At 35.4% G+C, this 23,516-nt stretch overlaps 3 protein-coding genes across 9 annotated transcripts; all 3 read left to right on the plus strand.

The window, feature by feature from the left end:
• The first annotated feature begins 4,098 nt into the window (after positions 1 to 4,098).
• Positions 4,099 to 4,956, plus strand: LOC115951870 (putative disease resistance protein RGA4). Its single transcript, XM_031069001.1, has one exon. It carries the CDS (start codon positions 4,099 to 4,101, stop codon positions 4,954 to 4,956), a length of 858 nt encoding a protein of 285 aa, XP_030924861.1.
• LOC115952272 (putative disease resistance protein RGA1) lies at positions 4,299 to 17,325 on the plus strand. 7 transcript variants are annotated; one of them, XM_031069369.1, is made up of 8 exons: positions 4,299 to 4,386; positions 5,280 to 6,401; positions 13,186 to 13,275; positions 13,444 to 13,655; positions 16,050 to 16,130; positions 16,208 to 16,277; positions 16,360 to 16,486; positions 16,806 to 17,325. In XM_031069369.1, the coding sequence occupies exons 2-4, from the start codon at positions 5,297 to 5,299 to the stop codon at positions 13,569 to 13,571; spliced, it is 1,323 nt and encodes a 440-aa protein (XP_030925229.1). In that variant the 5' UTR covers positions 4,299 to 4,386; positions 5,280 to 5,296; the 3' UTR covers positions 13,572 to 13,655; positions 16,050 to 16,130; positions 16,208 to 16,277; positions 16,360 to 16,486; positions 16,806 to 17,325. The 7 variants fall into 7 exon arrangements, with proteins under 7 accessions (XP_030925229.1, XP_030925224.1, XP_030925222.1 ...); XM_031069364.1 differs by lacking the exons at positions 4,299 to 4,386; positions 5,280 to 6,401 and adding exons at positions 9,964 to 12,786; positions 14,221 to 14,317 and having other exon boundaries at positions 13,523 to 13,655; XM_031069362.1 differs by lacking the exons at positions 4,299 to 4,386; positions 5,280 to 6,401 and adding an exon at positions 9,964 to 12,786 and having other exon boundaries at positions 13,523 to 13,655.
• On the plus strand, positions 15,007 to 16,448 carry LOC115951872 (glutamate--cysteine ligase, chloroplastic-like). Its single transcript, XM_031069002.1, has 4 exons — positions 15,007 to 15,051; positions 16,050 to 16,130; positions 16,208 to 16,277; positions 16,360 to 16,448. The coding sequence occupies exons 1-4, from the start codon at positions 15,007 to 15,009 to the stop codon at positions 16,446 to 16,448; spliced, it is 285 nt and encodes a 94-aa protein (XP_030924862.1).
• Positions 17,326 to 23,516: the final 6,191 nt, after the last annotated feature.

The raw sequence follows: 23,516 nt of genomic DNA on the forward strand, positions 1-23,516 counted from the left end.
TCCTAAAGCTAAACTGAAAAGGCTTTGGGTTGGACTTGATTGTGGAACTAAATAAATAAGAGGTGAGCTGGATTAATTATACAGATTTATTATAGGGTGATAGTGGAAGTAAATAAATAAGTAGTGGGCTGGATTTATTATAGGATAATAGTGGAAGTAAATAAATAAGTAGTGGACTACATTTATAGGGCTGAAAATTGTAAAAACCATTTTAAAATTGTAGGACAAATTATATTTAAAAAAGAAAAAGAAAAAAAGAATGACGTGGCAGCTGATGTGGCGCAACGTGAGAGTAGCAGCATTAAACGTTACGCTTCAACTTTTAATAATATATAGATTTGGGAAATCTCTTATCTGTTTTGTTTCCTTTTTGTATGTTCAAAGGACTGTTCTACATATATGATCTCATCGCATAAATGGAGAAGAAAGGATAACATCTATATCTTTGTACGTAAAATTTCTTTGATGTCATGAGGTGATGTTCTTGGTTGCATTTCTGACAATTGTAGAAATGGAGAAAATTTTTTAACACTTGAGGGAGTATCTACCCTGCCAACTAAGACTGCAGGAATTAGTATTCTGTTTGGTCAATTGTTTTCCTTTATATTATAAGCTTTTGTATCAAAAAGGAAAATTACTAGCAATATAAACTTTGTTACTTTATTTATTTTTATTTTCCTACTTTTATAAGCCAAGTCACTTTAAAAACTTTTTTCCCTAGTGATTAAATCTTTTGGATCTTGTGGCACCTGCTACTGCTACAGCCCCTACCTCATCTCCAAATATATCAGGGTAAAATATTCTTATCATTTTTATTGTGCCTTAGCTTCTTATTGTTGTCCTCTCAAAAAGAGAAGTTCTTTCTTTGGTAAACTCAATAATTTTTTCTGTTGGTCTTGTGCTGAAAATGTTTTATTTTTGCAGATACTTCATAACTTCCATTATTGTATGAATGAAAACTGAGCATCCAACTACCTTCTAGGAATTAGCTTATTATTCCAGGTATGCTTTATACGTAAGCTTTCTGTACTTATGTTAAAAATTTTCTCCAAAATTTCAAACAGAATTGTAGAATATCCACTTTTTTCTTCTTTACCTATTATTTTATGATGGTTTATTAATGCTGAAAACTTGAACTCGAAAACTTGTATTCACATGCACTGGAATCCTGTTCGTCTAGTCGAGGAAGATTTCAAGCTGAAAGTGAAATAACACAAAGAAAGAACAAAACGGGGCAGAAAATTATCATCAAACTTATTAGAAAAAATCGATTTTCCACTAAGATCACAATTAATTGGAGTTGTGCTAATGATAGGAATATCTATTTCATGTTATAGTATCAGTTTCCTAATAATATTCTTTCTCTTTTGTGGTTGGGATGAAGGTCACTGCAACAACTAAGTGCAAAGTGTGAAGATGATCCTATCTTTGTGTAATATGGAGAGGAAAGAAAAGGGAGAATTTTGGTTCAGTTCCACTTGGAGGAATACCTTGCTTTTTCACCTGAATTCTCCCATTAAATTTTGTTGTTGTAAGTTATAATCTTGGAATTTACCTTGTACGAATATTGCTGCTTGATGAAGTTATTAATCAAGGAAGAATTGGTGATTGAAGTTTTGTCCTTCTGTATTCTCTCTAGAAGCAAGTTTTGAGAAGCCTTCAGAAAAGGCAATTTTACTTATTTCTCACAACAATTGAAGTTAAATCTAACTGGGATACATTTTGTACCCAAAAAAAAAGAAGAAGAAGAAGTTAAATCCAACTAATTCCTTCCACTTTAAGTGAGAGTGTATGCCTTCCAAATCTTGTCAATAGTTCACTCCTTTTACCTCTTGCCAGTTTCAGTTTCTGCTCCCAATGTTACACTCATCCTTTGCCCATATGTTTGCTGGAGTTATCTTAGATTTTTTTTTTTGGTCCTACTTATTTTGGTCAGCATAGTCATAGATTACTTCAAGAAGTTCTTGTTGGTTTATTCTTTTTCTTTTTTTCTTGTTGAAGACTATTGCATTATATTTTGTAGGCAAGATACTTGGGGCCTCTGTTCTCGTTTTGCCGACTAATTGCTTCAATGTTGGACAGCTATTCTTTTGGGTTATTTTAGAGTGCAAAATGGAGGTAGCTATAATATTTTGATTAAGTGATACAATTATGCTGTTATTGATATTTTAATATGATATTTTAATCATTGTTTCCTCTGTAGATGGCGGTTCCATTGAGCACACAACTTGTCTCATAACTCCTTTTCCATGAGAGGTGAGCCTACGTGTTTCTTTTTTGTAAAATTGACAGTTCCTTTATATTTTTAAATATCTAATATTTAAATTGTAGACTCTTTTCTTTAATTTGTTATGGAAAACTCCCTTGTTTCCTTTCATTATGGGGTGAAAGTTATTTGCATGCATGATCATATCTCTGGGTATTTGAAGATAACCAAAGTTTCTCTAACTCCCTTATTCTTTGTCAGGGATATCAACCACTATGATTGTGAAGTTAACTATTGGAGGGTCATCAAAAGGCGATTATTCACCATTAATACAGAGAGCAAATTTTGTGTCAAGTCTAGAATTTGACCTAGTACAAGGAAGATGGTTAAGATCACATAATAATGTGGATTGGTCATTGTTCTCCTTCGGAAAAGTATTAGTCATCTTCAACAGTTGCGCCAGAGAATGAGAACAATTGAACAAATCCATTCATTTCATTAGGAATTCTGAATTTGCAATTCTCAACTTGTTTGATGTTGCTGTCAGTTTGACTATCAAATATTTCATTTCTTCTTCAAATTTTATGATTTGGGTGGCCAGCTTTGTGTGGTATTTTCGTGTGAAACCAGTTTATTAGGTTCTTCTTTGCTACCTGGATTTGTTTATAGCTAGGGTGCTCTCCATTGTCCATACTTGTATGTCAATTTATGTTTTGTATTATTATTTTTATATGGTGAAGGAATATTCCAGAAAGAAAATCTTCTTTTTTTTTCATAATAAAAATTCGGATTTATACAATGTGTTGTATCATGTATGACTCAAGTTTTACATATGTATGAACACCTTTGCTGTAAATGAGACTATTTATATGTCTGAAAGTGATACTTTATTGTAGCAATCCTTGTTTCAACTTTTTTTTTTTAAATTTTTTTAAAGAATGTTTATGAAATTTTTTTAAAGAGAATTTAATAGTATATTAGCATTAAGAAAAAAGTTTTTTTTTTAATGGAAATTGGCACTTTTTGGACGGTAGGATTAATGGTGACAAAATATGTAAATTTTGTGGACTGAATTATAAAAATGAAAGATGAAAATATCAATTGAACAATTTTTAAAAAATGTTATTTGTATTTTAGCCTGAAACTTTTGTTGTGTACTATTTTCTTTAATGATACCAAACTTAAGAAAATGATGACTTGAAATTTGTTCATTTCCATTTGAAAGAAAATATATTAAATAACAATCTTCTAAAAAGTTGGATTTTTCAAATAAGGCCAATAGTATGGGTCAGATAGAGCAATACGTACTATGAATATATGCTTCCACGTAAGTGTTGGATTTTGTAGGACATGTTTTTTATATGGCACACTTTTAAGTATACTAATAAAACATTATGGCCTTGGCGAAACCCTCTGTAGTTGATTTTCAAAGAAGTCTACACAAGTGCAATTAAAATCCTAATACTAAATTTCTTTTAAGAATTTTATAGGAAGTGCTTACTTTTAAAAAAAGTGTGTGAATCATCTACCATCTTTTTAAAAATAATAATAATAATAAAAATTGGGATTTATACATCATGTAACACAAATACATTATGAACACCTTTGCTCTAAGTGAGACTCTATTCCAGTAATGCTTGTTTCAACTTATTTTTATTTATTTATTTAGTCTATTTTAGAGAAATATAGTTTTTAAATTTTTATTTTTATTTTCTAGATATATAGTTGTACTTTTACACAACTTTTCTCCTAGTGTCAGCATCAACAGAACCGCGTGGGATTGTGTGTGTGCCACCACCAACCATTCAAAGACAAACTACAAGATTTTGGATTAGAAGATAAATGTGTGTGTGGCTACTCTAAGCTCATCTAATACTCCTGTAAGAAAAACAATGGCTGAAGGAGCTTTGTTCCACCTTGCAGAAAAAGTCCTTGAACTGCTGCGTTCCTTAACTCTCCAAGAGGTCAAACTGGCCTCTAGTGTCAAAACAGAGATTGAAAAACTAACAAACACTGTTACCACAATCCAAGCAGTGATTCTAGATGCAGAAAAGCAGAGTTCTCAAGACCATCAGATCAAAGATTGGCTCAGAAAGCTTAAGGATGTTCTCCATGATGCAGATGACTTGCTGGATGATTTCTCCACTGATGTTTTGCGACAGAAAGTGATGACAAAGAAGGTACGCATTTTCTGTTCAAGTTCTAACCGGCTTACTTTTAGTCCTAAGATGGGTCATGAAATAAAAGCAATTAGGGAGAGACTAAATGCCATTGCAAAAGATAAGGAGGATTTTCATTTTAGTCAAAGCTTCGTTGAGCCACAAGTCATGAATAGGGAAAGGGGAGCTTATTCTTTTGTATTTGAAGAAGTTGTTGGGAGAGAGAATGATAAGGAAGTGATTATAGAACGTCTTTTTAATGATAATGTTGTAGAGAATATTTCTATCATTCCAATAGTTGGCATTGGAGGATTGGGGAAGACAACCTTAGCTCAGCTAGTATATAATGATGAAAATGTGGACAAAAATTTTGAGCTAAAGCTTTGGATTTGTATCTCTGATATCTTTGATGTAAAACGAATTGTTAAAGAAAGTTTAGAACAATTGACAAAGAGGAAGCATGAAGGAAGCTTTGAGATCTTGGAAAAACAGTTTCGAGAAGGATTTAATGGAAAAAAATACTTGCTTGTGATTCAGATCAGAAAGCAAGAAAAGGAACGAAGCAAGTGCAGGGATGAAAATCTGATATAAACGACAGCTTAGCATTGTAGTTTAGCTGTACAGTGTAGCTTAATAAAATGCTGTAGTTTAGTGACTTGTAGTTTAGTGATGTATTTAAGTGTGAAATGATTCACACGTGACTCAGCTGACAAGCAAGAGTGTTGTAACTGTTTCCGTATTGTTAGGGATATTTTACTTGCTCTGTTTTTCTGTATTTAATCACTGATTCATGTACAGATTTATTCAATTGAGTAATATACAGAAGTTTCTCTTCATTCCAGAATTCTCTCTCTAGCTTTAGCTTCCTTTCTTCTTCCAATACTTGCTCTCTGTACTTTCTTATATGGTATCAGAGCTTGACCCTTCGTTAATGGCGTCAAATACTACTTCCTCTTCTTCTACACGAGAGCTCTCTCCATTGGAAGATCCTGGAAGTCCATTTTTCTTGCACCATGGTGAATCTCCTGGTGCGATCCTGGTTGTTCAACCTCTTACTGAGGATAATTACCCTAATTGGGCCAGAGCAATGAGGATGGCTCTAGATGCTAAGAGTAAGCTCGGATTTGTAGATGGATCCATCACTGCATCAATGGCTATTACACCACTTGAGAAAAAGGCATGGTCCAAATGCAATTCAATGATCTCTTCGTGGATCTTGGATTCAGTTTCACCTCATATTACTGCTAGTGTCATTTACAGAAACACAGCCTTTGAGGTCTGGAATGCTCTCAAGAATCGGTTTCTACAAGCAAATGGACCAAGGATTTCTCAACTTCAAAAGCAAATTTCCACTGTGATGCAAGGAGATTCTACAGTGACAAGCTTCTTCACTGATCTTCAAGCTTCTTGGGATCAATTGTTAAATCTGAGGCCTTTGCCATCGTGTTCATGTGGAAAATGTACTTGTGGTGTGAATGAGAAGATAGGGCATCATCACCATCAAGATTCAATCATGCAATTTCTTAATGGATTGAATGATTGTTACTCACAGGTCAAGACTCAAATTCTCATGATGGAACCTGTTCCATCTGTGGATAAGACTTTTTCGTTGGTGATCCAGGAGGAAAGGCAACGATCTTCCAGTAGTCATGCCACTCCTTCAGTGGAATCCACTGCTCTGGCTGTCCAGAATCAATTTTTCAATCAAGGATCTTTTCCTGGCAAGAATTTCAAAGGGAATGTTGGAAAGGGAAGGCCTATGTGTAGCTATTGTGGAAAGGTTGGGCATGTTAAGGAGAAATGCTATAAGCTGGTTGGATTTCCACCAGGCTACAAGCAAAAGGGAAAGCAGCTTCCTATGGCTAATCAGGTCATAATGGATTGTGATCAAGCTCAGAATGAGAATGTGCATCAGAACAACAATTTCTCTTTCACTCCGGAACAGTATCAGCAACTGATTTCCTTGTTGAATTCTCATGCATCCAGTTCTGGTAGTTCTAATGAAGCAATTCACACAGCCAATTCTGTGCTCTCAAGTATTTCTGATGACCTCTTGCAAAACTCAATATGTTTAAGCATGCAACACTCTATTTTTGCTGTCAATCCTTCAAACAAAACTGCACATAGTCAAGATACTTGAGTTCTTGATACGGGTGCCACAGATCACATAGTTCATTCAGTTGATTTGTTCACTAAAATTACTAGCTCCATAACCTCTTTTGTTCAATTGCCTAATGGTGAGAGAGTTGTTGTCACACACATAGGAACCGTTCAAGTAACTTCTAGTTTAATTCTTGAAAATGTACTATGTGTTCCTTCTTTCACTTTCAACTTGATATCCATTAGTCAATTAACCAAAAGTCTATCCTGTTGCTTCATTTTCCTGTCAAATATGTGTTTTATACAGGACCTTTCTTGTTGGAAAACGATTGGAATGGGTAAGCTGCATCATAATCTCTATCTGCTACAATCTTCAGAATCTTGCAAATCTGTTTCCAATGTATCTTCTATCTTAGGATCTGTTTTCAATTCTTTTGAAAATAATGTTGTGGATGTTCCTGTTACCACAAAATCCTATCTTTGGCATCTTAGATTAGGTCATGTATCAGATGCTAAACTTCAGGTCCTGTGTGATCTTCTCCCTGATGTAAGCACTATACATAGTAGTAAAGATTGTGCCCTTTGTCCTATTGCCAAACAGAAAAGACTTCCTTTCCCTTCTTTCAATCATTTGTCTGTTAATGCTTTTGATCTCATTCACTGTGATGTTTGGGGTCCTTTTGCAAAACCTACTCATAATGGTTTTAGGTATTTCCTTACCATTGTTGATGATGCAACTAGATCAACATGGGCCTATCTTATGCAATCAAAATCAGAAACTAGACCTTTATTGATTTCTTTTTACAACATGATCTCCACACAATTTCACACCAATATTAAAGCTATTAGAACTGATAATGCTCATGAATTTTTCTTAAAAGACTTCTTTGCTAATCATGGGATTATACATCAACATTCTTGTGTTGCCACTCCACAACAAAATTCAGTTGTGGAAAGGAAACATCAACACATTTTAAGCATTGCTAGAGCTTTAAAATTTCAGTCTAATGTGCCTATTTCCTATTGGGGTGAATGTGTTTTGACTGCTGTTTACATCATCAATAGACTGCCCTTTGTCATTTTAGAAAATAAGACCCCTTTTGAGAAACTTTACAATACACCACCTTCTTTTGTTCACTTAAAGGTGTTTGGTTGCCTTTGTTTTGCCTCCACCTTATCTCATAACAGATCTAAGTTTGACCCTAGATCTGTTCCCTGTGTTTTTCTAGGATTCCCTTTTGGTGTCAAAGGGTACAAGTTACTCAATCTAGTCACCAAGAAAATCTTTGTCTCTAGAGATGTCACCTTTCATGAGATTGTGTTTCCTTTCATTTCATCCACTTATTCTTCCTCACCTCACTCAAATATTACTTTTCCTCACCTTTTTCCTCCTCTAGATACTTCTAATGCCTCACATTCTGCCTTATTTGATTCTACACCTGCATCATGTTTTGATTCTGTCATCTCTCAGCCCATTCCTGATCCTACTTTACCTACTTCAACTTCTAATCCTTTACCCAATTCTTCTTCCCCTGCTACATCTGCTTCTCCATCTGCTTCTAATACTGATAGTTCTAATCCTCCCATCATTGACCCTACTGTTATTCCTTCACCTCCATCTTTGAGAAAATCCACTAGAGTGTCTAAGCCTCCTTCATATTTGCAAGCCTATAAATGCAGCAACATTATTACTGATCAGTTTGTTCATTCCAATCATGCCATCAAGTCTGGTTCAGCCTCACAAACCTCAGGTACAAAATACCCCTTATCTCATTTTCTTGGTTCTTCTACTTTATCTCCATCCTATGCCCATTTTTGCTCTCTTATCACTGCTGTTTCTGAACCCCAATCCTATCATGAGGCTGTCCAAGATCCCAAATGGCAGAATGCAATGGCTGCTGAGATTGCAGCATTAGAATCTAACCAGACTTGGTCTCTTACTCCCTTGCCATCCCATAAAAGGGCTATTGGATGCAAATGGGTCTATCGAGTGAAGTATAAAGCTGATGGCACAGTGGAAAGGTATAAGGCACGTCTTGTGGCTAAGGGGTTCACACAGCAGGAGGGTTTGGATTTCACTGAAACTTTTTCCCCTGTTGCTAAAATGACCACTGTTAAAACTTTGCTTGCCATATCTGCTGTAAGGGGTTGGCATCTAACTCAGCTGGATGTAAACAATGCTTTCCTTCATGGAGAGCTTCATGAGGAAGTTTACATGCAGCTGCCTCAAGGTTTCCACAGCAAGGGGGAGAATATAGTGTGCAAGCTTAACAAATCCTTGTATGGCCTTAGACAGGCATCAAGGCAGTGGTACTCAAAATTTTCATCCACCATTCTCAAATGTGGATTCAAACAGTCAAGGTCTGATTACTCTCTTTTTACCAAGAAGTTCAATCAATCATTCATAGCACTTTTAGTCTATGTGGATGATATTCTTATAGCCAGCAATGATATTCAAGCTGTTGAAGAGCTTAAAGTGTTCTTGGATCAAGAATTTAAGCTAAAAGATCTTGGAAACTTGAAATTCTTCCTTGGCCTTGAAATAGCTAGATCGGATAAAGGCATTTCCTTATGTCAAAGGAAATATGCTTTGGAAGTGCTCAAAGATGCAGGCATGACAGGATGCAAGCCTAGCAAAGTTCCTATGGAGCAAAACTTAAAGTTGAGCAAATACCATGGGGAGCTGTTACCTGATCCTGGCATTTATAGAAGGCTGGTTGGTAGGTTAATATACTTAACTATTACCAGACCAGATATCACATACTCAGTGAACAAGCTGAGTCAATTTATGTCAAAACCAAGAAAACCCCACTTGGATGCAGCCTATAAGGTGTTACAGTACATAAAGGGAAGTCCTGGACAAGGTATTTTGTTATCATCCAATTCAGATTTGCACTTAAAGGCATTCACAGATGCAGATTGGGCATCCTGTGTTGACACTAGAAGATCAACCACTGGTTATTGTGTCTTTTTGGGTAATTCTCTGGTTTCATGGAAGTCTAAGAAGCAGTCCATAGTCTCTAGATCATCTGCAGAAGCAGAATATCGAGCCATGGCAGTGACTGTGTGTGAGATGACTTGGATTTTGGCCTTGTTGAAAGATTTAGAAGTGTATCATCCAAAGCCTGCAATGCTGTTTTGTGATAACCAAGCTGCTATATACATTGGTGAAAACCCTGTATTTCATGAGAGGACCAAACATATAGAAATAGATTGCCACTTGATCAGAGATAAGGTTGAGGATAAAGTCATCAGGTTGTTCTTCACTCCTACTCACTCACAGCTAGCTGATCTACTTACAAAGGCACTTAGTGGTCAACAATTGAAGTCTTTACTTGCCAAGATGAACATTGTAAATATTCACAATCCTGATTGTCATCTTGAGGGGGAGTATCAAAGTTGTGATTCAGATCAGAAAGCAAGAAAAGGAATGAAGCAAGTGCAGGGATGAAAATCTGATATAAACGACAGCTTAGCATTGTAGTTTAGCTGTACAGTGTAGCTTAATAAAATGTTGTAGTTTAGTGACTTGTAGTTTAGTGATGTATTTAAGTGTGAAATGATTCACACGTGACTCAGCTGACAAGCAAGAGTGTTGTAACTGTTTCCGTATTGTTAGGGATATTTTACTTGCTCTGTTTTTCTGTATTTAATCACTGATTCATGTACAGATTTATTCAATTGAGTAATATACAGAAGTTTCTCTTCATTCCAGAATTCTCTCTCTAGCTTTAGCTTCCTTTCTTCTTCCAATACTTGCTCTTTGTACTTTCTTATAGTCCTGGACAATTTGTGGATTGAGGATAAAAAGAAATGGCTTCTCTTGAGAAATTTGCTAATGGTTGGTGCTAGGGGAAGTAGGATAATCGTGACCACACGCTCAAAAAGGGTAGCATGGATAATAGGGTCAATTTCATGGTATGCTCTAAAAGGCCTACCTATAGAAAAGAGTTGGAGCTTGTTTGTAAAAATGGCATTTGAACAAGGCCAACTGCTAGAACACCAAGCCTTTATAAGCATAGGAAAAGAGATTGTGGAAAAGTGTGGTGGGGTACCTCTCATCGTAAGGACAATAGCAAGCTTGCTACGTTCCAAACCTTCAGAAGATGAATGGCAATCCTTCAAAAACTATGAACTCTCAAAAATAACACAACAAGAAGAATATGATATTTCATTAACACTTAAGTTGAGTTATGATAATCTACCATCACACTTAAAGCAATGCTTTGCTTATTGTAAATTGTTTCCAAAAGATTCCAAAATTGATGTAAAAACACTTATTCATCTTTGGGCAGCGCAAGGTTTTATTAAGTTATCAAATTCAAAGCAACGTATTGAGGATGTTGGCAAAGAGTATTTTATGGTATTACTTTGGAGGTCTTTTTTTCAGGATGTAATAAAAGATGAATTGGGCAATATAGTATTTTGCAAAATGCACGATCTCATGCATGATCTAGCAAATCTTGTGGCTGGGGCAGAAAGTACCGTGTTAACTTTAAGTGAGGAAAATATTGATGAAAAACTTCGTCATGTATCATTTGATCTTAGGTATTCATTGAGGCAATTCCCAATCCCCATGGTTAAAGGAATGAAAATACGAACAATTCTTGGAGCTAGTGTAGGGCAAGAGTTGGGTAAATTAACTTGTGCTGCACTCATTTCAAATCTCAATTATTTACGCACATTAGATTTGAGTAAATTAAAGCTATGTGTAGTGCCAAATTCAATTGGAGAATTAAAGCATTTACGATATCTTGATCTTTCTGAAAATGAAGATATTGAATTTCTCCCTAATTCCATTACTAAACTGTTGAATTTGCAAACATTAAAACTCAAGTATTGTAAGTCGCTTAGAGAGTTACCGAGGGAAATTAAAAATTTTGTCAATCTCAGGCATCTAGATATTTTTGAATGTCAAAGATTGACTCATATGCCCCTTGGACTTGAACTTTGTACTTCTCTTGAGATACTACCACTTTTTGTTGTAAGCAAGGCTAAGTGTAGTGGTGGATTGAGTGAATTGAAGGAGTTAAGTAATTTGGGAGGAAGCCTAAGTATTAACAATTTGGGACATGGAAAAGATGACATGCTGGAGCTGGAATGTAAAGCTGCAAAACTGAAGGAGAAACAACAACTTCAACAATTGAAATTATGGTGGGACTCGAGGTGGGCTGAAAATAATGTAAGTTATGATGAAATGTCACTAGAAAAGCTCCAACCACATCCAAATCTTAAAGCTTTGAAGTTGTGGTTTTATATGGGTGTGATAATTCCAAGTTGGGTTTCTTCGCTCACTAATATTGTTGATTTGGAATTCTATAGAAACAGAAACTTGCAACACCTCCCACCATTAAATCAACTACCTTTTCTAAAGTCCGTCATCCTTAAGTATATGGAAGCACTTGAATACATATCAAAAGATACTATTAGTAAAGCACTTGGTTCCTCAAAAACAACATTCTTCCCATCCTTATCTTCTCTCATAATGTATGAATGCCCAAATTTGAAGGGTTGGTGGAGGAAAGTTGATGGTAATGAGCCAGGCCATCTTTTACTACCCTCATTTCCTCGTCTTTCTTTTTTAAAGATTACCGAATGCCCTCACATGTGTTCCATGCCCCTGTTTCCATATCTCAATGAAGGGCTTGTATTAGATACAACTAGCTTGAAGGCATTTCAGCAGACAATGAATATGGGAGCAACACAGAGTCCATCAACAACAGCAACGACATCAACCTCCGCAACATTAGAAGAGGTTAACGATTTAGAATCTCTTCCAGAGGAGAAGTGTTTACGGAACCTCGTTTCTCTCCGAAAACTCTTCATTTACAACTGTAATGGACTCAGGTCTCTCCCTTGTAAAGGTATTCAACATCTCACCTCACTTCAAGAGATGGAAATCATGTACTGCAATGAGCTTGCGCTACTAAACGATGAAGATGATGGCATGCAATGGCAAGGCCTTAGGAGCCTCCGTTTTCTTCATTTAGAGAGAATTCCAAAATTTGTGTCTCTGCCAGATGGGCTTCAACATGTTACCACTCTAAAATATCTCAAAATTATTAATTGTCCTAATTTGATGGCTTTACCAGTGTGGATAGGCAACCTCACATCACTAACAAAACTTGAAATTGACAAATGTCCGGAATTAGCATCACTACCTCAAGGGATTCACAAGCTCACTGTCTTACAAGAAATAATAATTACTGAGTGTCCCCTCTTACAACAAAGATGCCAGAGGCAAACAGGAGAAGATTGGCCCAACATTGCTCATGTCCCATATGTGTATGTGGATAATAAAGCAACACAAAGCTTCTTAAGGTATGGATCTATCTTTTAACCCCAAAATTTGAACCCTATTCAAAACTGCAATCGTGGGTCAAGAACTCAGTGGTAAATCATTTTTAAATATATATATATATATATAATTTCTTTGCATTTTTATCCATCAAAACTTTAATTAGATACATGATTTCTTCAAAATACTAGAAGAAAAAGGATATTTAAATTCATTCATTTATAAAAGTTTCAAACATATTTCTGTTAAGTACTTTTTTTTATTATTTTATGAATCTACATGTTGGTGTGAAGACTTACTTTAATAGTCAAATAAGAAAGAGAGTGATTGAATGAGTACAATTTGTTCGTACATGCACAATTTCAAAGGTAGATTGGACTGAATTTATAAGTCAGGTTGCTAATGCTTAAACATGACTGTAGGAACTTCTTATTTTCCAATGGTTGAATCTTTTGGACCTAGTTGCACCTTCTACTGCTGCAGCCTCTACCTCATCTCCAAATACATCAGAGGTAAAATATTCTCATGATTTTATTGTGCTTAGCTTCATATATATTGTTTTCTGGCCAAAAAGAAAAGTTCCTTTTTCTTTCTTTGGCAAACACAATAACACAAATTTTGTTCTTGTGTTGAAATGTTCCATTTTATGGTGGATGCTTCATAACTTCCATTGTATGCAGTCTCTGATGCTTCAATTTTATGTGGCTGGTTCTTAACATTTGGTTGTGCTGTCTCTACGAAAATTGGGCAACAATGCAGAGGGGGCCAGCACACACAGGGTATGGAGGATTGTGTGATGGATGAATGAAGTGTATAAAGTTTTTAGGCCAAAGAGAAGCAGTTTGATTAAATGTCCCAAAAGTGGAGTAATTTGCTGCAAAGTAATGCAGAGGTAAAAGAAAATTCAGGCCATTTAATTATTCTTACCTTATCATTTTTGTGCTAATTGCCAAAAGATTATGTAGGAACCAATATCAACAATCTTCCTCTAGATCATCTAGATAGTGAATTAAATACAATATGCCTCTCATGAATCTATTTCTGATGGACATAAGACAAAATAGATTCTTGTTCTTCAATTGTTTTCCTTGTTGTAAGACTACTACATTGTAGGGAAGATACCTATGGCCTATTTGGATGTTAAAAAAAGGAGGGGAAGTAGAGTAGAGGGAGGGAGAGTAATTCAATTATCTTATTTTGAAGTTTTTTAAGGAAGGAGGGGGAGGGGTTTGGAGGGATTTCAACTACTTCTAACCTCTCATTTTTAATTGCTTCAAATTGGAGAGATTTAGAGAGAGAGTAGAGCACATAAATTATTAAAAATGTAAATTACCTAATTTACCCTTATTATATTAAAAAAATTACAATGTTTTGTATCGTGAAAAAAAAAAAAAAAATCTGTAATCCACAAGCTCTCTCAGCTCTGTAACCCACAAATTTCTCTCAAGCTCTCTCAGCTCTCTCAGCTTACGCTGGCTCTCTCTCTCTTACGACTTCTTCACTCTTGGACTATCTTTCACCCTTCTCTCTCACGCCTTGCATTCTCTCATAGAGGTAAACTCTGTTTTAATTTCTATTTCATGGGTTTCTTTTAAGTTGAATCAAATAACTATGTTCTTAAAATTGTGATTTTATTGGGTAATTTCTTATTAATTGTGATTTTATAGGGTAATAACATGTTATTTGTGGGTGGGTTTCAGATCTGAGGGCTTTTTTTCTTAAATTTTAAAGTTTCAAAGTATTACTCATAACGTGTTTGATAAAGTGCTTGAGTGAGTCTAGATTATGAACTTGCATAAATTTGTATATTGTAGCTATATATGGATCTGTGTTTCTTGTTTATTTTTATCTAAACACTTGCAATCCTTTTAGTTTGTGATATATGGATGAACTATGGTTAAACCTAGGCTTTGTGATTGTTTATTTTGTGTAAGTTTGATTTGATGGACAGTTTTTTTATTATTGGTTTGTGTTTGTGATTTTTATTGGGTAATTTCTTGTTTTTTGTGAATGAGTTTCTGATTTGGGGGTTTTCTTTCTTTTTTTTTTTTAACTAGAATTTTAAAGTTTCAAAGAGTTGCTCACAATGTGTTTGATAAATTGCTTGTTTGATTGTGTATGATCAAACTCATATGAGTTTGTGCAGCATCTCACTATGTACTTGTCTCTTTCTTTGCTTTTTATTTTTATTTTTATTTTTTTTATATGTCATCGTGAAGGAATCTAATGATTGAAACTAAACAATGAGTTGTCGGGATTCACTCAACATCATGAAAGATTTTCGTATGGTTAGATTGTGCCCTGCTCTATATAATTAATGGCATATAAAACACAACCTGAGATCTGCCAGGCTTATTCAATTTCTTTTGTTCCTTACTCTGTTTACTTCCAGGTTCAGCATTTCCTACTCGCTTTTTGGCTTTATATATTATGGAGATAATTATGCTGTTGTTTGATTGATAGGATATGCAAATTATTTTGTGGATTAATATTTTTGTTTGCATTTCAACTGCTAGCTTATCGGGCTGTCTTTGAAAGTAGTATATATTGGTACTACTGTTTTGCAACTACTGTTTCTGTTTGTGAGAGTTCTTGTTTGGATGATAGTACCGTTTTGGTGCGTATACACATTTTGATTATTTTGTGGTCATCTATTAGTATATGGTGTTGTTCTAATAGGAGCAATTACCAAATCAAAAGTTAGCCATGTTTCTCCAATTTGTTTTACTGGTAGATGCTAACATATTAGGGAAATAGTTTTGTTAAGACTATGTTAGCACACACTAATATCATTCCTGCTGTTTCTGAATTATGTCATTCACTTTTTGGCTTTAATTAATGTCAGCAGTTGGGAAGGGTTAGTATATTTCCAATCTTTTCAAAAATAAAAAGGGAAAAAATTATTTCTTTTTTACATTAAAGTATTCTTCCAAATAAAGTCAAAAAAAAAAAAGTATTCATCCAAATTTCTACCTAAAAGTTTTGTGAAAATTTTAAATATCTCCTTCTAATCCCAAATTTTGGCAAAAAGGATCGTGTCCAAGCACAAACTAACACTTGTACGATGTGTGTATACTTTTGGCATGTTGGAAAGTTTGGATTGTATTGCAAATGTTGATGTTGGAGTATTGAGAAGAATGTAAAGATAGAGCCAAGCATGGGGGGCTGTAGGCAAGGAAAAGTTCAATGTCTTTTGCTGATTTTAGTTCCAGTGCTGATTTAGTTTAATTACATCTTTCTATGGAGCTAAGATGGCAAATCTAAATTAAGGGTTTTTTTTTGCTAGGTTCCTAAGACAGGTCTAAACACACCATTTCAAGGTGGCTTGTTAAAGGATGTAGCTGAAAGTGTTATAAAGTGGGCGAAGGTAATCTACGCAAGATAAGATCAATGTCATTGCCGTCTTGTAGTTGACTATCTTAAAACCAATCTATTATTCTATAGGATGGCTTGGAAAGGAGAGGCATTGGGGAATTAATGTACTTGAATGAGCTAGCAGAGGATGTTACAACAGGTAACTAATCTGTAAAGCATTCATGTATTCTTTTCTAGTTTGAAAATACGCTATACGTGCATGATTTTCTTAATTAATGTAGGTGTGACACCAGCTGAGAAGCTTGTGCAGATGTATAATGAAAAGTGGGAAAAAAATGTTGATCCTGTGTTTGAGGAGCTACGCTACTAATTTGAACTTGATTCTCATGACAAAATGCCTTTTTTTGTGTAACTTTCTTGTTCATTTTCTAAATTACTTTTCCTAAATGGTTATGTTTCTATATTGCAAGAATAAATAATGGCAGATATCATTCTGGATTTTTTTATTATTATAAAGAATCTCTGATGTAAGAGATTTATCAGTGCAGCCCTAGATTTGTAATGTTCTGAGTTGTCACAAGAATTTGGATCAAGACATGATGAACTATGTCTAAGCTATTTTCACCTACCTTTGGACTATCTGGAATCACAGGAACCTTGTTTTACATGAGGGCAAGGATCCTAATCCGATGGAAGTTATTCTAACTGTTCAAAATTTCATATGCAGGTTTCAGGTGGCTTTTAGCAGCTCAAGCATGCAGAGAAGAAGACCTGTACAGCATCCTTGTGCATACCAGAACCTTGAAGGACCTTGGGATTTGTTGATCAGAATTGCTAGCATCAGGAAAAGAAATCCAGAAGAGTTGCCATGAAGCCATTAATCTCCAAGGAATTGCCATTTTCTAGGGTGGTATTAGTTGTGCAGCAGTCAATACTTATGCAGCATTGCAGAAAGCACTTGTGGAGGCAGCCTTAAAAGCTAAGAGATTGGGTTTCTGCAGAATTTTGTTTTCGTGTAGCAACAGTAGGGTAGTACAGGCTTGTAACTGTTTATGCTCTAATAGCTAGCAGGATATAGTGATGGTTGCAGATCTTAGATCTTTAAAACAGCAGGGTGTTAGTTGTAAAGCCTTGCATGTTCCTAAATCCATTTTGAACTCAGTTTATTGTATAGCTGATCTAGCTACTACCATCCCAGGAAATCATAGCTGGATTACTCCAGAACTTGTGTATTGACTTTGTTTTATTGGTATAAAAAATAAATAAAAAATTAAAAAAAAACCTCTGATTTTAAAGTAAATTATTCTCCTAACTCAGTTCATAGAATGGGAAATATTATACTTTGTCTGCTTACGTTCATCTTTTATGCTTTTCACATCCGAGTGAAGCTATGTTGACCTCATTGGTGCTATTTTTTCTGGTTTTGTCTTGACTTGCCTTGGTTCAAGTGAGCTTTTTTTTTTTATGAACGGTTTGAGTGAGATTTTGCTTTATTAATTAGATGGACAAGGCATTCTCAATGGGCTCTATGTTTGGCAAATTCCAGTATCTCAAGTCATGATTCAAAGTGGCATTGGTTCCTAAACGGATAACTATGGTCATGAAAAAAAAAAGTTTCAGTGTGTGAAATTCTGCATTTTTTTGAGAAATTATTGTCATTTGTTTTGGTTGAAATTTGTGTGCTATTGCTTAGTAGTTAGCAGGGATATTCTCTTGATAATTTTGAGTTGCTTTCTTTTTTGAATAGTAAGTGGGCAAACACTTAAATGAAAGAAACACTCAAAATTCAATATTTTGTTGGTTTTTTCAGTAAACAAACAAACCAAACATATTTTTCTTATTTTAATTAGTATCAATTAAGGATGGTTTTTTTTAGTATAATAAAAAATGAGAAAAAATATTTAATCGTAAACCAATGTTGATTATTTAATTCACATCAGAAAAAAAAAATAATAAAAAAAAATATTGCATGCTATAGTCATAATTATTTAATCTAACAAGTTAATCATAGACCAATATTGTAAGTCCATTTTCAAATAGGGGTAAATTTTTCTATTTAAATCATTTCCTCTCCTCTCTCTTCTAATTTTTAAAACATCCAAACAAGGTAGAGGATAATCATTCCCCTCTACTCTCCTCTCCACTACTCTCCTTCCCTCTACTCCCCTCTACTCTCCTCCCTCTCTAAACTTCCAAACAAGCCATTAGAGCCTCTGTTCTTGTTTTGTAGACCAATTGCTTTAATTTTTGACAACCATTATTTGAGTAAAACGAAAAGATTTAGCGGATATTGATTAGTGCATAATATGATATTTAAACTGTTTTTTCCTCTATAGATGATGACGGTTCCATTGAGCACACAACATGTCTCTTTGTGTTAAAATGAACAGTTCTCTATATTTTTAAATATTTATTATTTGTATATTGGACTCTTTTTTTTTTTATTATTATAATTATTATGACAAAATCCATTGTTTCCATTTACGACCATATATGTAGATGTTTGAAGATAACATGTTTCTCTAACTCGTTTCTTATTCTTTGTCAGGGATAAAAGCCATAATATGGCCGTGAAGTTCACCATTGGATGGCCATCAAAGGGAAATTATACAACATTAAGTATACATAGAGCAATTTTGTATTAAACATTAAGTGTATTAATCGTTAACCCGTGCGCTGCACGGGAAATTTAAAAAAAAAAAGATCATCAAGCATTGTCATTTCCACCTTCATGTATGTATTTTGAATTGATATTAGTTGCATTGGAAACTACAAATAAAATATAAAATAAAATACTAATTGTACAAATAAATACCCATATACCTTTTTATGTTCTTTCTAAACTAAAAATAGTACCAACCCAAAATAAGTGAATCGTTGATTCCATAACATCCAAATTGTGGGCAGCACAAAAACATTGAATCAAAGAACACTAAGAAAAGTGTCAAGTGGACTCAGCATTAAAATCACAATTACTTGAATAAACAATTACTTTGAATTATTATCAGAAAGAGAAGAGACATAAAAACTTGATAAGTTTCAAAGATGAAGTTCCTCAGATATATTTTAGTATCAATGTCCAAGTTCAGCCCTACGTATAGCAAGCATTAGCAAAGTATCCACGACCTTCCTCCTTCGGAATTCACGAAGCTACTCCAAAGAAAAATTGATAACAATGGTATACCACCCTACACACATATTTACTTTCTTTAAAAATAAAAATTAAAAAATTAAAAAAATTTAAAAAAAAAAAGAGAGAGAGAGAGAAGAGGAGAAGAAGCATAAGACAACAAAAAGAAATAAAACCTAAACTTATATAATTGCATAGTTTAAATCAATAAATTTGTTTGAATCATTAAAATTCACCTTCATATTTACCTTAGAAGACCACATGCGAGGGATCTAACAATATCAAAGATATTTATTCACCAAAAAGAACAATAACTCAAGGAACTATAGATTGGAGAGGGGAAAAGTAGGAGACTATTATACTGCAATGAATATGAACAAAAATCATGTACCAAAAACATGCAATTATAAAGAACACAACCTCCAACGCATGCTTAAATATTGCAAGAAGCACATAACCCCATTTTCATATCCTATCATCTCATGAGAAAAAGATTAACAAATGCAAATGTAACCAAGCCTAAACCAACAAATTCTTGCCCATGTATGCACAAAATACAATGACGCTATTAGTTGAGAATTATGACAATTCAAATTAAAAATGAAAAGAAAAACAATTAACCAAAGTAAAAGCCTAGATTTCCCAAAAGGTGCTCATCAAAATCGTAGAAACCATTGGCAATTTAGGGCCCTACATCATTCAAATTAAAAAAACCCAAAATTGTCCCCACATAAAAACGCTAAACATGATCACAAAATAAAAACTCATAAACAATTTCATCTAGAATAAGGAAAATTTTTTATTTCAATTTCAATTCACAAATTAAACAACAAAACTATATTAGAGGAAGAAAAAGAATTGAAACAACTCTAACTTCAAAATTTATGTATTAAACCCCCTATAACTTGCTCACAATATATCAAAATTCTTTCATTAAACCAAATTATACCTTTTAGTAAAGTACATACATAGTAGTACATTCTTTTGGTGCTAATTAAAAACAACATATAAAATAAAAAATTAATTAAAACAAAGGAGGAAAAAAAATTCAAATACAACAATTAAATTAAGCTCATCTATCTATATCTATTCTATATCTATATATTATTAAAAACTGAAGCGTAGCATTTAATATTGCTACGCTCATGTTGAGCCACGTCATCATTTTTTATTTCCAATTTTTCTTATATATTTTTTTAAACATTTTCTCATTAAAGGTGACTTAAAAACTCCATTATTTAAAAATTAAAATATCTTTTAACTATTATTTTTATTATTAATTTTCCAAAACTCTCCCTCCTTTTTACCTCTTCATCTCCCCACTACTTTTTACCTTGATATCATTCTTTCTCTACCTTTTTATCTTCCTTTATTTTGACTCTTCTTATTCTCAACATTTTACTATAAATTTGACATTTTTTTTTTCATTATATGCATAGTTTTCTTACACAAAAAATGTTACTTCTCTCTCTCTCTCTTTCTCTCTCTCTCTCTCAATTTGTTTTTGATTTTTTGTTTGATTTTTTTATTTTTATTGCATCAATTCTTTAGGTTGATGAATTTTGTGTTAATTAGAATTCTACTTTGGGTTGATACAATTTAGTTTTGTGTTTTAAGTTGTTATCTTTTATGTTCTCTTTAATTAAATATTATCCTACTGCATTATACATAAAGTATATGTGGGGCCCAAATGATTTATGGGCCAGGCCCATCTACCCGGGGAGAATCCGAAGGCCCAAGCCGAGGAGGGCTATGGCCCAAGCTCGACAAAATAGCCTATGGATACCGCCGAGGACAGCTCAGTCCACGGCAGACCCAAAGTCCCCCCTGAAAGAAGGGTAAAAACGGTATAGGACTGAAACTTGGAAGAAAGATCTAAAATATCCAGGGAAAGCTGCCCTTATTGCCATTCAATGCTCTGAACCTGACAGAGCCGCATTTCTTGGCTTTTACAACCACCCCCAACGACTTTGAATATGGGCTGATGGGACAAGTATCAATCTTGGAAAGATTGACCCTATACGTGGACGAAGGACAATGAACGCAGAAAAAGATAAAAGGAAAAATAAGTAACCTAAGAAAGGGGGTTGGGAAAAATGGCCAAAAACCAGAGCCTCCCAGCCCACCTCTAGGAGAAAGACTCCAGGGGTGAAGGAAAACTTAAGCTTGTACGAACACCGCGAAAACCCACCGCCTGTCGATCAAGGCCTAGCCTTCCAAACCCACGCTCTACAAATGATATTGTTAGGGGCCTTTTTACGTGCGAACCCGACATTGTTACGGTCCGCCACGAATTGTGTCCTTACAATTGGCGCCGTCTGTGGGGAAGGCTTGTGTGTTGGTATAGGATGTGGGTCAATAGAGTTTCTTCGTTATTTCTAACCATTGGTTATAGAGTTCTAGTATAAAGTTCTGCTAGGGGCTACGTTTCTTGACTAGGGGCTTGGCTGAGGAGCTAACTCCCTTAAAGCCAAGGTCTCCCGTAAAGAGCAAACTAGGCACCTAATAGCGTTAATCATATAGATAAACTCTAGGGGCTTGGTTGAGGAGCTAACTCTCCTAAAGCCAAGATCCCACACAAAGAGGAAAACTAGGTTTTGGACAGAACCAGGGCACTGTATGGTCCACGGACTCAAGCCTATGGGGAAACCAACTACCTGGATGAGGAAAACTAGGTTTTGGACAGAACCAGGGCACTGTATGGTCCACGGACTCAAGCCTATGGGGAAACCAACTACCTGGATGAGGAAAACTAGGTTTTGGACAGAAACCAGGGCGTTGTATGGTCCACGGACTCAAGCCTATGGGGAAACCAACTACCCGGATGAGGAAAACTAGGTTTTGGACAGAACCAGGGCATTGTATGGTCCACGGACTCAAGCCTATGGAGAAACCAACTACCTGGATGAGGAAAACTAGGTTTTGGACAGAACCAGGGCGTTGTATGGTCCACGGACTCAAGCCTATGGGGAAACCAACTACCTGGATGAGGAAAACTAGGTTTTGGACAGAACCAGGGCGTTGTATGGTCCACGGACTCAAGCTATGGGGAAACCAACTACCTGGATGAGGAAAACTAGGTTTTGGACAGAACCAGGGCATTGTATGGTCCACGGACTCAAGCCTATGGGGAAACAACTTACCTGGATGAGGAAAACTAGTTTTGGACGAACAGGGCGTTGTATGGTCCACGGCTCAAGCTTATGGGAACCAACTACTGGATGAGGAAAATAGGTTGGACAGAACCAGGGATTGTATGGTCCACGACTCAAGCCTATGGGGAAACCAACTACCTGGATGAGGAAAACTAGGTTTTGGATAGAACCAGGGCATTGTATGGTCCACGGACTCAAGCCTATGGGGAAACCAACTACCTGGATGAGGAAAACTAGGTTTTGGACAGAACCAAGGCATTGCATGGTCCACGGACTCAAGCCTATGGGGAAACCAACTGCCTGGATGAGGAAAACTAGGTTTTGGACAGAACCAAGGCATTGTATGGTCCTCGGACTCAAGCCTATGGGGAAACCAACTACCTGGATGAGGAACCAACTATTTTTAAAAAAAAAATGGCACATAAACCTCAAAATCCATCCGAAGAGAACTCCGCATTAACAGATGGGTTAATACCTTGATTGCGCGGATTCCTCGGTCTACCCTCTGATCCCCAGTATCAAAGGGGTTGATGCGATACGGCGCAACGTATTACCCAAAAGCACAACCAAAGTCCCTCGCTACTCGGCTACCCTCTCGGACGAATTACTTAGAGTTTATCGTTCTCGGACATCGCTCTAGCATGCATCGCGCAGCACTCAGCGGTTATCCTGGTTAGTTCCAAGAGTTTAATTTATTGATGATTAACCTTGTTATGCTTGATAATATTTGTAAGTTTAAACTAGTAGGAATCTGTGTTAAGGCATTTTTCTGCCTGGAATATCATTAAGGGCAAGCTTATATTTAATATTCATGCATAAAGTAGTTGTTACGGAGAAGAAAGATATGTATAGAGAAATAGACACATATTTTATTAAGACAAAGGAACAGTACAGTGTACAATGAAAAGCTGAAACAAAGCCTACATTGAAGCTAACTACGTAAGTAACGAAAAATACAAGAGAGTGAAGATAAAGCCGAGGAGGTAGCACAGAGGAGAAGTTGGCTACTGCCTCGAGACCTTATTCCTCCTCAATGCTTTTGCACGCCCATAACTCAGGCAGCAAAAGAACCCAACTTGGGGCCTGCACCGGTGAAGAAAAGGTGCAGGGAACCTGACCTCAAGCTAACACCATCTACAGAAAAGGTGCAGGG

This window comes from Quercus lobata, chromosome 7, assembly GCF_001633185.2.
Source record: "Quercus lobata isolate SW786 chromosome 7, ValleyOak3.0 Primary Assembly, whole genome shotgun sequence".
In the NCBI taxonomy this organism is placed as follows: Eukaryota; Viridiplantae; Streptophyta; class Magnoliopsida; order Fagales; family Fagaceae; genus Quercus; species Quercus lobata.